At 39.2% G+C, this 14,487-nt stretch overlaps 2 protein-coding genes across 2 annotated transcripts in view; one reads left to right on the top strand and one right to left on the bottom strand.

The window, feature by feature from the left end:
- The window catches only part of POLK (DNA polymerase kappa), a 70,367-nt gene extending 65,589 nt beyond the window's left edge, over positions 1 to 4,778 (bottom strand). Inside the window, exon 1 of the mRNA XM_023510941.1 lies at positions 4,721 to 4,778. The gene's annotated coding sequence lies outside the window, so the exon portion shown is untranslated. The remainder of the gene's footprint in view (positions 1 to 4,720) is intronic.
- A 169-nt stretch (positions 4,779 to 4,947) lies between these two features.
- COL4A3BP (collagen type IV alpha 3 binding protein) overlaps positions 4,948 to 14,487 on the top strand; it is a 116,107-nt gene continuing 106,567 nt past the window's right edge. The window contains exons 1-2 of the mRNA XM_023510862.1: positions 4,948 to 5,538; positions 10,846 to 11,108. Coding sequence (XP_023366630.1) covers positions 5,443 to 5,538; positions 10,846 to 11,108 — 359 coding nt within the window. The 5' untranslated portion in view covers positions 4,948 to 5,442. The remainder of the gene's footprint in view (positions 5,539 to 10,845; positions 11,109 to 14,487) is intronic.

Below are 14,487 nucleotides of genomic sequence, written 5' to 3'. Positions count from 1 at the left end.
ATTCATCTTTAACAAAACAATGTGAGAACACATTGTGAGAACACAGGTTCTATTATCTACTATTATCTACTATCTACTATTATCTACTATTATCTCTATCTCTATCTACTATTATCTATTATCTACTATCTACTATTATCTATTATCTACTATTATCTCTATCTCTATCTACTATTATCTATTATCTACTATTATCTCTATCTACTATTATCTATTATCTATTATCTACTATCTACTATTATCTATCATCTACTATTATCTCTATCTCTATCTACTATTATCTATTATCTCTATCTACTATCTCTATCTACTATTATCTATTATCTACTATTATCTCTATCTCTATCTACTATCATCTATTATCTACTATCTACTATTATCTATTATCTACTATTATCTCTATTAATCTCTATTAATCTTCTATTTCTGTTATGTACTGAATTATGCTCCCCCAAAACTCACATGTTGAAGTTCTAACCATCAAAGTGAGTACATTTGGAGACAGGGCCTCTAAGGAGGTAATTAAGGTTAAAAGAGGTTGGGCCCTAATCCAATAGAATTGTGCCCTTATGAGAAGAGGAAGTGACCAGAATATCTGAGTCCATAGTATTTTGTTATGGCTGAGCTGGCTAGCAGAGGCTCTTTATAACAGCATTTAAAAAATACATTAGGGGCGGTGCCTATGGCTCAAGGAGTAGGCACCAGCCCCTTATGCCAGAGGTGGCGGGTTCAAACCTAGCCAGAGCCAAAAACTGCAACCAAAACAAACAAACAAACACAACAACAATAACAACAAAAACATTAGGAATGTTTTCAGGTTTAACTTAGGATATCCTCTCCTGACACATGTCCAGCATCAAGAATAAATATTCTTCCTCATTCTTCTATCTATTGATCAGTGAAATTACAAATATTATCAGTTCCAATACTTCTGGGGTTTTTTGGCTTCTGTGTCTTGGCAATGGGAGTAGATTGCAGGTATGAAGATCTTGGGATTGCTGTTTAGTAAGAGATTTAGCTAGTGAGGGGGTGGTGAGGAAAAAAAATAGGAAGACAAAAAAGGAACTGGTAAGAATTTTAGTGGAATGAGAATGAACCCAGGAATTTTGATACTTGGGCTTAAACTCCAACTATATCCTCTACTAGCTATATAACCTTTGCAAAATTACTGAACTTCCCTGTAGTTCAGTTTCTTTATCTGAAATAACAGAAATAGACTGGATTTCAGTAAATTCTACAGGGTTGAAGTTGAAGACAGCATAGATACAAAGGCTAGGCAAATGAAAGATGTTCATTTGTCCTGATGTATATATCTATAGAATACCTTATTTATCTATACAATTCTCCCCAATTTTTGAGGTATCCTGAAGGGTGTATCTCATTTCATCCTTGAAAACAGATAAATTTGGCTTTAAATCCTAACTTTGCCACTTAGTAGCTATGTGATAGAGGATAAGTTACTTGGCCTCCCTCAGCTTCAAATGGGGCCAACCAGACACTTAAAAGAGCACCAACTACACTTAGATCAGAAATCTAAAGTGCTTAAACAATACTTAATCCTGTAAAGATGTTATTTCTTTACAAATTAAATCATTGCCAATCTAAATCCCCACAGAATTTTTCATGCAATTTGACAAGCTATTCTAAAATTTATCTGAAAGAAGATACACAAAAATAGCCAAATTTTTAAAAATCAGGAGAATTTTACTATTATGCATATGAAAAGGGTATAGGCCAGCACAGTGGCTCATGCTTATAATTCTGGCACTCTGGGAGGCAGAGAGGAGGGAGAATCCCTTGAGCTCAGGAGTTTAAGACCAGCCAGAGCAAAGCAAGACCCTGTCTCTACTAGAAATAGAAAAATTAGAACAGCATGGTGGCAGGTGCCTGTATCCCCAGCTATTTGGGAGGCTGAGGCAGGAGGATTGCTTGAGCCCCAGAGTTTGATGAGCTATAATGACAGCCACTGTACTTTACCTAGGATGACAATCAAGACTCTATCTTGTAAATGAAAAAAAGAAAGAAAATAGTATAAAGTGTATTAAATCAGTATGGTATTAACATAAATATACAAAAATAGATCACTGAAAAACAAAGGAGTTCAGAAACAGACCTAGATGCAGAGATTTTGCATATCACAAAAGTATGAGGGTAAGAACAGACTATTCAATAAAATGTTGAGTCAAGTGGCCATCTTTAAAATATATTTAAATTTGTACCTCATTCCATACACAAAAACAAATCTCACGTGAATTCAAGTTGCAAAAGTAAAAATAAAATAATAAAATAGAAAATACAGGTCATTTATAATAGGGTTGGGGAAGGACCCAAATAAGGGGGGAGGGAACCTCAAAAGCTATCTTTCTCCTCATTGAATAAAGAAAGTGCATTATTTTATTCTTGTATAGTAATTTCTTTCCATCAACAGTAATGAAGTAAACCATAACCATTCATGTGGTATTGTAATCATTATATAAAAATATTTCTGTACTTAAAAAAATTTGGTCTTAAGACATAAAGAAACAATGTATCAATAATCTTTTTCAAAAAGTTACACTAATATTAATACTAACTACAATGAAGCAAATTCCTACTAAGTGGGCCCCTTAATGATCTAAGAGTGGGTAATCACAATGACACACAACCAAGAAAAGCATTAAAATACAAAATTCAATATAAAAACAAACATAAGATGGGTAAATTCCCACCCAATGGGTACATTGCAAGGGTATAATGCCCACTTCCCAGGTGAAGGACACAACTCCTGAAAGGGTTTCAGTGGTGTGTACACAGACAAGACCCGGAGAGGTTCAAGCCAAGTTTAAAGAAAGGAGAAGAGACCCACTTGGGCAAAGATGACATCTGTACCAAGGACGGTTGGAGGCTTCTTATACTGGGTGATAAGGAACCTTCCACAGCTTGCTGAAAGGTTCTGGTGAGTTAGGGTCTTTCCTGTGGAACTCTTGGGGAAGTCTAGGTAGGCCTTTGTTATAGAAGGAGAGGAGGAGAAAGAGGGAGAGGGGAAGAGTGAGGAGGATTGGGATGGTGAGGGGCAGGAGGAGGGGAATGGTGAGCGGGAAGGGAAGGAGGAGGAAGAAAGGGAGAAGGAAGGGGAGAGGGGGAGCGCTGATTCCTGTGGTACCTAATTAGGTTCCCAATACCTACAACTCAGACTTTAACCATACAAAAGCATATCGTGTAACCTAAAAGCATGTACTCTCATATTAATCTGAAATTTCAAAAAACATATACCATACTTCCATGACTCTAAATTGCATTATGAAGTGAATTTCTCAATAATTCACAATCATTTACCTAAGACTAACTGAAAGACATCTGAAAACCTAGAACTTAAAAAACTCAGATCAGAAAGCTACTCGGGTAATCACAGTACTCCGGGAGGTTGAAGCTGGTGGATTGCCTTAGCTCACAGGTTCAAAACCAGCCTCAGCCAGAGCGAGACTCCCCATCTCTAAAAATAGGCAGGTGTTGTGGCAGGCACCTGTAGTACTAGCTAAGTACTTGAGGGGCTGAGGCAAGAGAATTGCTTGAGCCCAAGAGTTTGAGGTTGCTGTCAGCTGTGATGTTACCAATGGGGACGAAGTGAGACTCTGTCTCAATTAAAAAAAAAAAAGATTAGGAAGTCTACCTATATCAGGTGATCACAAAGCAAAACTTAATTCAATATTCTAAAAGTGTACTTTTTTGTGACTTAACAAAAAGGAAAAATATGTTCAGTGGAATTTTCTCCTTTCTTTCTTTTTGGAATGGCAAATACGAATACTACTGTTGACAATTATCAGGAAATTGACGAGATACAAAAGTAGGTAAGGAAGAAATGAAGCTACAAAGTCAAAGGTCTCACAATAAAATTCATCCTTGTGATGTATACGAAAGACAATTGACAAGATATCAGATCTTCTGTTGCACTTTCCACTAGAACTGACAATTCTAGCTTTAAAACAAAGCCAGCCTCCTATTGCCTGCCTAACTCCTTATTATTAATAAAACTACTACACATTGGCGTTTCTTATACCAGAAAGTTTCTGTACACACTTTCCTGTCTTTGAGACATTGGCGTTTCTTATCAGAAAGTTTCTGTACACACTTTCCTGTCTTTGAGACATAAGTAGAGAGTTAACCTGGGTCTCAGAAAGATACAGCCAAGAGAAGGTCCGGGCTATCATCTGTCATTCTTATTTTCTTTTAAAACTCTTCTGAGGTCATTCATTCTCTGACAAACTCAAAATTACCTTTAGCAAAACAAAAATTTTAGAAATCTAAAATTGTGAAGTGCAGACTGGTGAGGAGCAACCGAGGACATTCCTCCTCAAATGGGGAAAACGTAAAGTGTGAAGTGTAACTTCTAATGAGCAAGATAAAGGACCGTCCAAATTTACAGCGGTGATTTGACGAAAAGAAGAACGCCTAGTCCCTGGACTGGTCACAAGCCCCTCGCCCGCGCCCGAGGCGGAGGCGCCGGACCCACTCCCGCCCCGGCCAGCGGCCAGATGCTCCCCGGCTTTCGGAAACCGCGCGGAAGGGAGGCCCGCCATCCCAGTCGGAAGTTATCTCACGTCCGGGGCCGCAAGCCCGGCAGGTTCGTCATAAACACGCTAGACCCGGACCCAGGCGAGGCCGATCACGCAACTGCCGAACGAAGCCCACCACTACTTGCCCATCCCAAAGGCGACAAGCCTTCCCCGAGCGGTACACTCACCATTGCCTCAAGACCGTTACTACAACCCCCAGGAGGCTGCGCGGCGAACCAGCAGAGTCCTTCCCAGAATGCAGCGCAGCAGCGTCCTTAGCCCGCCCTCTCCCTGCCCCGCCCCTCCTACTTTGCTACCCGTCGTCATCCGGGAGAACCGGAGGTAGGGCGCGGGAGGAGGTCCTAGAGCCCTCGGCGTGTGGCGTCAGACGCCGGGGGCGGAGGAGTCTGACAGGGCGGGGAGTAGGGGGGAGAATGGGAGGACGAAGGGGAGGGGACAACAGAAGTCGTGGGGGGGGTAAATAGTGGGACAGGCAGGAAGATGGCGGCGGTAGTGGAACTGTGAGTGGACCCAGGTCTCTGCGGCTGGATTTTCTCTTCCTTTCTTTCTCTCCCTTATCCTTACCTGTTTGAGATTGGCACCGAGGGGGCTGAGTTCGGGTGGCGGCTCTGGGCGCAACGCAGGGGTCACGGCGACGGCGGCCGCGACTGACGGCTGGAAGGGCAGGCTTCCTTCGCCGCTCGTTCTCCTTCCCCGGGCTGCTCGGTGTCAGGCGCGGCGGCGGCGGCGGCGCAGCGGGCGGACTTCGTCCCTCGTCCTGCTCCCCTCAGCACCGGTGCGGGCGCTCTTGGCTTCACCATCCCCCGACCCTTCACCCCGGGGACTGGGCGCCGCCTCCCGCGCATCTCAGGGAGTGGGGGCCGGTCTCCTGCTCGGCTGTCGCGCCTCCATGTCGGATAACCAGAGCTGGAACTCGTCGGGCTCGGAGGAGGAGCCGGAGACGGAGTCTGGGCCGCCTGTGGAGCGCTGCGGGGTCCTCAGTAAGGTGAGCAACCCACGGAGTCAAGGGCCCTCTGCCCAGACTCACCTGCCGCGAGGCAAGCCTCTGAGGGCGTGGGGTGGGGCTGAACGGGAGGCACGGAATGTGCGGGGTGTGGGGCTAAGGGTGATGTGGGAGGAGAGGGACACTGTCCTCCCCGCCTGCCCTGGGGCTCGTCAAGAGCTGCCAAGAACTAGGAAAAGCGTGTGTTAACCCTGGACCCACTTTGGGAGGTCAGATGCGCGCTGTGACTTGGGACCCAGGGGTAGCAGCGGTCCCGGGTATAAGAATCTGGGTTGGGTAGCAGCGGTGACGGAACCACTGGGCATGGGGGCGGTTCATACTGGACCTCTTAAACGAGGTTACGGGAGATGCCAAGCGAGTAGGGTTGGGGGATCCTGTGGACGTGGCTGTTGAGACAGGACCTGGAGCGACTCGGCTTGGTGCTGAAATCTGAGGCAGTAATCTATGCCAGGTTAGAGGTAGTGAAAAATAGGATGTGGAGAACTTTTGTACTTTTCCCTTTACCCTTTTCCCCAGTTCAGAAAAGGGCTATTGAATGGGCACATAGTGGGTACAAGAAATATTCATAGTAACTTGGAACGTGTCAGAATGGAGTCCACCCTTTAGTCCAGGAGGAGAAGCACTAAGGGGCCCAGGGTAAGGAAGAGACATTTTACCCTTTCTCTGTTGTGTTTTGTTTTTTTTAATCTTGTTTAAAATTTTAGCAAAGTAACCATTCATAGGCCTGTAGGTGGGTGATCTTTTAAAATTACATGATGTGGTTTTTTGTAAGTTTTGGTATAAGACGACTCACATACATAGCCTTTTGACTTCTCTTTCTCTCTCCCTTCCTTTTAAACTTTTAGAAATGACTTAAGCTAGCAGTTGGAGAGGGGGATCTGGGGCCAGTCCCTCAACAAGATGGTCATAAGATACTGGGTCATGTGCAGCCAGTGGCTATTAAGAAATCACCCTACTTCCAGTATTCATACTTTGACAAAATATTTGGACATTATTTGTGGAATTGTTTCGTGTTAGGCTTTTATAATGACTTTAGAAAGCTAATGAGAAGGGGTCTAGGAAAGGCATCAGTGTGTCAGAACTAAGGATTACAAGTGTTAACTTTTATTTGTATAGCAGAAAAAGTGGTGTATGTTGATACTGTGATCATTCTTGAGATTTCAGTGCCAGATTTTCAGTAAAGTGAAGGAAGTTCTCCAAGGTTTCTTTAGATTAAACGTATTTTATAATTTAGGAATCTATCGAACACATTGTGTAGTAGGCAATAGTTAGGAAATGAATTCCTTGTTTCCCAGTAATTCTGATAGTGTGATCATTTTCTTCATTAGATGAGAACCAAACTGCCATGTTAGTATTGTGATGTGTTGATTATTTTACTAAACAAGTTGTACTTTTGATCTATTGATCATCACTTTCTTGGGAGGTAGAAGAGTGGAGTGATGGCAGGAGGCAGAGGGGGAGTCACCAGTGCTCTGAGGATGTACTGTAGACTGAGTAACGTAGTGGGTATACTATAGACCTAAAAATGAACTGTCTTCTTGATCTTTAAATGCATAAAAATGTAGTTTTAGACTACTTCTATGAAAGGTGAATAACTTTAGTTTTGACTGTTGTTGCATAATGTAGAATGAACATCACTAGATATTTTGGTATTACTCTTCATAGCTGAACGAAATATCTCTGAAATTTATTTATGATAATATATAATGTTCTAGGAAACTTTTAATTAAGGGTATTATATATTGAATAGTATGCTCATACTGAGTGTGGTACATGTTAAGTTTAAATTATATATTATATATTTTAAGTCCTTTGTATTCATCTGGTGATTTAAAAAAGAGTTCGAACTTAGCATTTGTTCTTTTCCTTCTATTGAGTAATGTACTGAGTCCCATTCTAATTTGTTGTGTTTCTTACTTCCCAAAATGGAGTGGATTTGGACTGAGGGGATAAATTAAATATATATTAGAAATATACCAGGCCAAATGTCTTGTTTTCTATATGGTGATATGAAATATGCAAACATACTGTATTTCTCATAGATTTGCTACTATGTGGGTTATAACAAATATCTGGACCATGATAAGGAAAAGATTCATGTCTTTTAGTAGGACTTGAGAACAGCTAAATGTGGGTAAGATAAATCTCACTGACTTCAGAATATCTTCTGTCCCTGGTAGTTTACCTTAACTTCCATTTCTTCACACACTTAACTGTTGGCCTGAAATTCTATTCATATTTAAGACTCTATCTTAAATACTATCCTTTCCATAGAGCCTTTTCTTATTTCACCATTCAAGGTCTCCTTGAATTACTATAGCACATTGTTTGTATCTTGCTTCCAATTCTTATTATAAATATATTTTTCACTTGAAATTCTGCTTGCCAGCCTATTGGCAGCAGGAATATTTTGTTCTCCTGCAGCATCCAGCATATTGCCTTGTCTGTATTTGTTAAATGGAGAGGAGTGAGGGAATGTTGTGAGAGCAAAGGCAAAAAACCTGCTTTCAAGGTGTAATAATAGCAGCTAATATTTACTGAGTAAAAAGGTCCTCAGGCTTATGTAGTTTGTTCAGTCCTTTATTAAAAAAAAAAGATGAAATTGAGCGTTGCCTGTGGCTCAGAGGAGTAGGGAGCCGGCCCCATATGCTGGATGTGGCGGGTTCAAACCCAGCCCTGGCCAAAAACTGCAAAAAAAAAAAGATAAAATTATGGATACACAATTAGCTCACTCCTATCACTTTGAAAGAGGTCTGTTTTCGTGAGAGATGCTGAAGGTTAAGCTTCATTAGCTATGCATAATTCTTCCTCCAACTGAGAAAATATTGTGTGCCAGGCACTGTTCCAAGACTATTCTTGTTTAATCTTAACTCTTAAGAGCTAAGAGTTTGACAAAGAAAAGACACAAGCAGAGTAAGTAACTTGACCACAGTCACACACTTACTAACCTTATGTAGGGCGATAATTGTGAATGAGGTTTTAATCCTTGGAGTGTCTTGGATGCCATTCTAAACAATTCATATGTCAGGCATTGGGAAATCCTCCATGTAAGTTTTGGAGCTGAACTCAGTAACATAAATATGTAAGACAAATAAACAAATATGTTTAAGATTATGTAAGTTGTAAAAAAGCAAAAGATAGTAGAGATAAGGTGATTAGCCGTCTTAGGAATTCAGGAAGCTGATAATTTGATTGGAATAATTGAAAATAGGAGAGAGGAGGCAAATGTAAGAAAGACAAGTAGAATTTGGTGATAGGCTATGAAGATTGAGAAGGAACAGTCAGGTATTGAGTATCTTCTTTGAGTATGCTTGGCATTTTCTTTATTTTATTCAGCTGTTTAAACAATAGGCAAAGAAACTGATGCTCACAAAAGTAACTTGTCAAAACTCCTTGCAACTCCTTGCACAAGTAGTAAAGTGGTTGGGTCTGTTTAATCCTCTATCCACTATTCTATTCATATAACCCTAAGCTGAATTTAAGTCTGCATGATTTCAGAAGTAGCAGTACAGCCAAGAAAATAGAAACATGCAAAGTATGCATTAATAGAGGGAGGTGAATTCAATTTTGTATGGAACTTATTTATTTCAAGTTGGTGTCTAATTGATGGTAAGTCATAGCAGTTGTAAATAAGGAAATGCTGATTAGAGAGCCTGAGAATGAATTAAATTGTTTGCAAGAGTGAGTTCTCAGAGAAGGGGCTATAATGATGGGGCTTAGAAGTCTAAAGAACCAAACTGATCGCAACTTGCTAAATTAGATAATAGGAAAATAAAGATTTTTCAATGGGTAAAGAACCTGAGCCAATACAGTATATTTTGATAATCCACTTTAAATTTATTTCTGGAATTAGGAGATAATTTTTGGAATTGCCTACTTTTTAAAAATTGTCTATACTTAAAGCCCCAGAGGATAAATAAAAACATGCAAAATTAATTATTCCTATAGAGATTACATTTCTGCCTTTGCTTGTTTATTGATTATAATCTTCACTGTGCAGCAAGACTTTAAGCAACCCAAAAACCGTTTCTAATTACCAGAAACAGATGATCCAAGTATATTTTTGAAAACTAGTTTATTTGTGTTATTATTCTTGGGTTCAAAAAATATATCTTCAGAAAAACTTGGAAAATGAATTAAACATTCAGTTCTATGGTGGAAAAATTAAAGTTGATGTAGATTTACTAAAGATTAGTTAGTATTTTTACTTTGATACAGTTATGACCATCATAAATTTTTATATGGAAACAAAAATAGTTTTGGTTATAATTGGCCTTGTAGTTCTATTGATTTTGAAGCCTTCATGCAGTCCTTGGTGTGGGAGAACAAGAGACTATATAACTGAACACACTTTTCTACTGATTAAGTTAATTATGACAGTGGCAAAAACAAGTATTATGATGGCAGTGAGGGATGGATGAAAGTACACAAAGAACAATGCAGAATTTTTGATCTTCAAATGTTAGAAGAAAATTTTATATTTGGTGTCTTATCTTTTACTTGTAGTATTGTCAAAATTATTGAAAATGAGCCAGGTGCAGTGGCTCATGCCTTAAATCTCAGCACTTTCTGAGGCCAAGATAGGAGGAATGCTTATGGCTAACAGTTTGAGAACAGCCTGGGCATCATAGCAAGACCTCATCTTGCTATGCCCAGATATATTGGCATGTGCTTGTAGTCCCAGCTATGTAGGACACTGAGGTGGAAGAATCTCACTCTTACTCAGGAGTCTGAGGTTGCAGTAAGCTATGTATGTGCCACTTACTGTTCTCTAGCCTGGGTAACAGAGAGACACCTATCTCTTTAAAACAAAACGAAATAATAAAGAAAAGGATTGCTTATACCTATAATCCTTGCACTGTGGGAAGCTGAGGCAGGTGGATTGCCTGAGCTCAGGAGTTCGATAACCAGCCTAAGTAACAGTATGATCCCCCTCTCCAAAAATGGCCAGGTGTTGTGGTGGGTGCCTATAGTCCCAGCTACTTGGGAGGCTGAGGCAGGAAGATCATTTGAGTCCAAGAGTTTGAGGTTGCTGTGAGCTATAACACTACAACACTCTACTGAGGATGACAAAGACTCTGTCTAAAAAAAAAAATAATGAAAATGATTATGCAATGTAGAAAATCTCATCATTTTACTTTTTATAATCATTTTACTGTTTTTGCATATAATTAAGTTAAGACTTTTCATATTTTGGTTTTGAAATTAGATTGCTGTTTGAAAAAGTTTGGATTTCTAAAATACTTATATTTTTTATTTTCCTCTTTCAATTGCCCTTCCCTTTCCCAGTGGACAAACTACATTCATGGGTGGCAGGATCGTTGGGTAGTTTTGAAAAATAATACTTTAAGTTACTACAAATCTGAAGACGAGACAGAGTATGGCTGCAGGGGATCCATCTGTCTTAGCAAGGCTGTCATCACGGTAAGTTCCTTTTCTTCTTCATCCAACAAATGTTTATTGAATATCAACTATAAACCAGGAACTGTTCTAGGTACTTGGGATACATGTGTGAACAAGGGCAAGGCCCTTGTCCTTGTAGAACATACATTGTAATACTGTTTTCCATAAGATTATCTTAGACTGCTTATTACTACATGCTGTTACTTTATATGAACATGCAGTATTTATGTAGTTGGTATATCAAACCAGTTTAAGGGCTTCAGAAAAAAAATGTTAGGAGCTTTCATGTCTGTTGCGATTGGGATCATTACTTGTAGGTTATTTAAAAAGTTAAAGCAGGAAGATCATAAAAAATAAAACAGCTAAAATTTTTAACTTAAAATATATAAACGTATATTCACTTGCAAAATTTTGGCATAGAGCTATTGACATCTCTTTGTGGAGTTAGTTGAGAGATGTTGTTCTTGTGTAAACTATATCCATAATGTATGATCTGCAATTTCCAGTTTTGATTCCTCTAAAGTGAAATAAAAGCTCAAAGATTATTTTGAAAATCTCTAAGTATAGGCTTTCTGGTTTTTCACTGAGTCATTCTACTTAATTTATATATCAACGTAGTTTACATAGAAAGAACTCTGTCTTCTTGCATTTGTAGTCTATAGACTTAAATAATGTTTAAGTTATGTAAGGTCTATAACAAGTAAACTGACATAAACAGGTTTGAGAAAAAAACAACAAACTTGTTAAGCATGTAGCTCTACTGGTAGGATCAGAAGTATCTGATTATACAAAAATTGCATAGTAGTTAAAAGTGGTCAGCATGCCGTGGGCAAAGAAATGTTTAAAAAAGTGTTGGCTAAGTCAGTTAAAATTTAAAATTGACCATGTAAAAACAAAATTATGGACTTTACTCATTCAAAGAAAATTCACATTTTATTATGATAGAATTTATATTACTTACAAAAGTAAAAGGTATATCTTACATTTCTGTTAATATCTAAGTCTGAGGCTCGGTGCCTGTAGCTCATTGAATAGGGCACCAGCTACATACACCAAGGCTGGCGGTTTGGAGCCTGGCCTGGGCCTGCTAAACAACAATGACAGCTGCAACCAAAAAATAGCTGGGCGTTGTGGTGAGTGCCTGTAGTCCCAGCTGCTTGGAAGGCTGAGGCAAGAGAATCACTTAGGCCCAAAGAGTTTGAGGTTACTGTGAGCTGTGACTCTACAGCACTCTAACGAGGGCAACATAGTAAGACTCTGTGTCAAAAAAACCTAAGTCTGATTTACATGTGTTTATGTGAGTATTTAAGAAAAATCTCCCATTTTAATGTCTTTTTTCACATATTTTGCCCTTCTTATATATTCAAAGTTTGAAAAGAAAGCCGTAGTTGAATAACAAGTTGGAAAAGCAGAGGAGTTTGTCTCTATTCTTAGAGACAATTTTAATGAAATATTTTGAACATAAAGGTTTAGTATTTATTTTGACTGGTACATGGTATGTTATAGTATATTTTGAAATTGTATCTAGTTTAATATTTTGGGTTTCTTATTTCTCTTTTAAGAGAGAACATTATTCACGTCAGAGTACAGAGCAGGGAATTTTAAGTTCTTGAAATGTCTCTCCTTTTGCATATTATCAGATGATTATCAGTTGCAGTGCTTGACTCTTTGAAAGTAACATGTTGATGACTCATGTGAAAATGGGGAGGGATGAAATTTTATCTCTATTTTTTCCTGAAGTAGTTGTTCCTACCATATCGTACTAGTTTTTATAGATTTAAATATATTTAATTATTCTGCCTTGAATTATGAACTAAAATAATAGTGCATGGCTTATTTGAAGAAAGAAAAAAATTAATAGGTAATTATATTGCATCTATTAACAAATAGTTTTTGTTAGCTGTATTTGCTTGCAGAACTTTCACTGTGGTATGTAGTCAAAGAACTGAGTAGGAAAGAGAAACAATATGAATATTTTGGAGGAGAGATTTGGCAGTGACCAGAGGTATTAACTGGAACAGCTTAAAGAAATGAATAAGGCTGCAGAATTTGAGTGATAGTCTTAGATACGATGAAACAGATGATAGGGAGAAAAACAAACATTTCTATCACTAAACTTACTCAACTTTTCAGTCTATTTCTTGCTCTTTGTCTTATATATTTCCTATTATACGTTTAAAGGAAATTACAAAATATATCTCATTTTAGTGAACTCATCATGAGAGTTACAAATAGAATGTATACTTTAGGCTGGGCACAGTGGCTTATGCCTGTAATCCTAGCACTTCCAGAGGCCAAAGTGGGACCATTGATTGAGCTTAGGAGTTTATTTTAAGACCAACCTGAGTGAGAGTGACGCCTCATGTCTACTAAAAAGAAAAGATTAGGCTCGGCGCCAGTAGCTCAGTGAGTGGGGTGCTAGCCACATACACCAAGGCTAGTGGGTTCAAGCCTGGACCACGCCTGCTAAACAACAACGACAGTTGCACCCCAAAAATAGTCAGGCGTTTTGGCGAGCATCTTTAGTCCCAGCTACTTGGGAGGCTGAGGCAAGAGAATCTCTTAAGCCCAAGAGTTTGAGGTTACTGTGAGCTGTGACTCCACAGCACTGAACCAAAGGCAACATAATGAGACTGTTTCCAAAAAAACCAGAAAAAATTAGCTAGACGTGGTGGTGCGTGTCCCAGCTACTTGGGAGGCTAAGGCAGGAGGATTGTTTGACCCAAGAGTTGAAGGTTGCAGTGAGTTATAATGATGCCATTGCACTCAGCCAGGACAACAAGAGGGAGACTCTGTTTTAAAAAAATAAAAACAATGTACTTCAGTTAAATTTAAAAATGTAATGACAGTATGTTTATTAAATATGTATCTATTGCTATTTTTTATTAAATAGAGGCTATTACCTACATAATTTTGTCTCTGGAGATGAAAAATATTATTTGTTCAATTTGTTCATGTGAAATTGATAATATTAATATATAAAGAAGTCTAGGTGTGAAGAGTAGTGACTTTACTGTAGTCATTCATTACTATATATTCTTTATTGATGGACCCATTTTTTCTGACAAAGTCTAATTGTTAGTTTAACAACTGAAGTCATTTTTAGGCTGGGGCAGTAGCTCACACCTCTCATCCAGCAGTTTGAGAAGCTGAGGCAAGAGTATCACTTGAGGCCAGGAGTTTGACACTAGCCTTAGTAACAGAGTGAGACCCTGTATCTAAAAAATATATATATAAAAAATAAATGTGGGCATGGTGGCACATGCCTGCAATCTTAGCTATGTGGGAGACTGAGGCAGGAGGATCCTTTGAGTTCAGGAGTTCAAGGCTCAGTAAGCTATGATGGCATCCCCGCATTCCAGCTTGGGCAGCAGAGCAAGATTCCATCTCTTAAAAAAAAAAAAAATCCAGGCTCTGCACCTGTGGCTCAAGTGGCTAAGGTACCAGCCACATACACCTAAGGTGGCGGTTCAAATCCAGCCCAGGCCCGCCAAACAACAATGACGGCTGCAACCAAAAAATAGCCAG

Source organism: Otolemur garnettii, unplaced genomic scaffold (assembly GCF_000181295.1).
Source record: "Otolemur garnettii isolate 467f Iridium unplaced genomic scaffold, OtoGar3 scaffold00017, whole genome shotgun sequence".
Taxonomy (NCBI): Eukaryota; Metazoa; Chordata; class Mammalia; order Primates; family Galagidae; genus Otolemur; species Otolemur garnettii.
The sequence above is the reverse complement of the archived record's forward strand: the minus strand, read 5'-3'. Positions and strand labels throughout refer to the sequence as shown.